The sequence below is a fragment of the Ceratina calcarata genome, unplaced genomic scaffold (genome assembly GCF_001652005.2).
Source record: "Ceratina calcarata isolate Rehan_Ccalc_2016 unplaced genomic scaffold, ASM165200v1 scaffold9189, whole genome shotgun sequence".
Taxonomy (NCBI): Eukaryota; Metazoa; Arthropoda; class Insecta; order Hymenoptera; family Apidae; genus Ceratina; species Ceratina calcarata.
In genome coordinates, this window is record NW_017180564.1 from 1 (window position 1) to 559 (window position 559).

The following is a 559-nucleotide window of genomic DNA, read 5'->3' on the forward strand; positions in this document are numbered from 1 at the left end:
TATCCATTTTGTTGGCTCGTATTTAAAATAATTACATTAACATTACTTTTATTTAAAGGTCGATGCAGGAGCAGATTTTATAATAACACAATTTTTTTTTGAAGCTCATGTATTCATTAATTTTGTAAATGACTGTAGGAAAATTGGAATCAGTGTTTTGATTATCCCAGGCATATTTCCAATATTCAGTTATTCGTGTCTTGAAAAATTGACCCAACATTGTAATGTTAAAGTACCTCAAATTATTTTGAATGCTTTGCATTCCATAGAAGATAATGAAGATCAAGTACGAGATTATGGATTGGAATTGTCTATAGGTATTATAAAAACAATTGTTGCAAGCAGAACTACTCGTGGGTTTCATTTCTTTACGTTAAATAAGTGAGTAGATTATACAAATATATCACAGCATTATTTATCATTCTTCATATGTCTGTAAATTCCAGACCATCGTTGTCATCCGAAGTTTGTAACAAGCTTGGTATTTTTAACACACTACTATTTAATGACGAGAGAATTTCCACCGATGAATAAGCCATTGAATTAAAAAAATTTGAGA

At 29.5% G+C, this 559-nt stretch overlaps 1 protein-coding gene across 1 annotated transcript; it reads left to right on the forward strand.

Moving 5' to 3' along the window:
* Positions 1–58: 58 nt before the first annotated feature.
* LOC108631537 (methylenetetrahydrofolate reductase-like) lies at positions 59–559 on the forward strand (the record flags this gene model as incomplete). Its single annotated transcript, XM_018035525.2, has 2 exons — positions 59–381; positions 447–559. Coding segments are annotated over 2 exons (411 nt in total), but the record flags the coding sequence as incomplete, so codon positions are not given.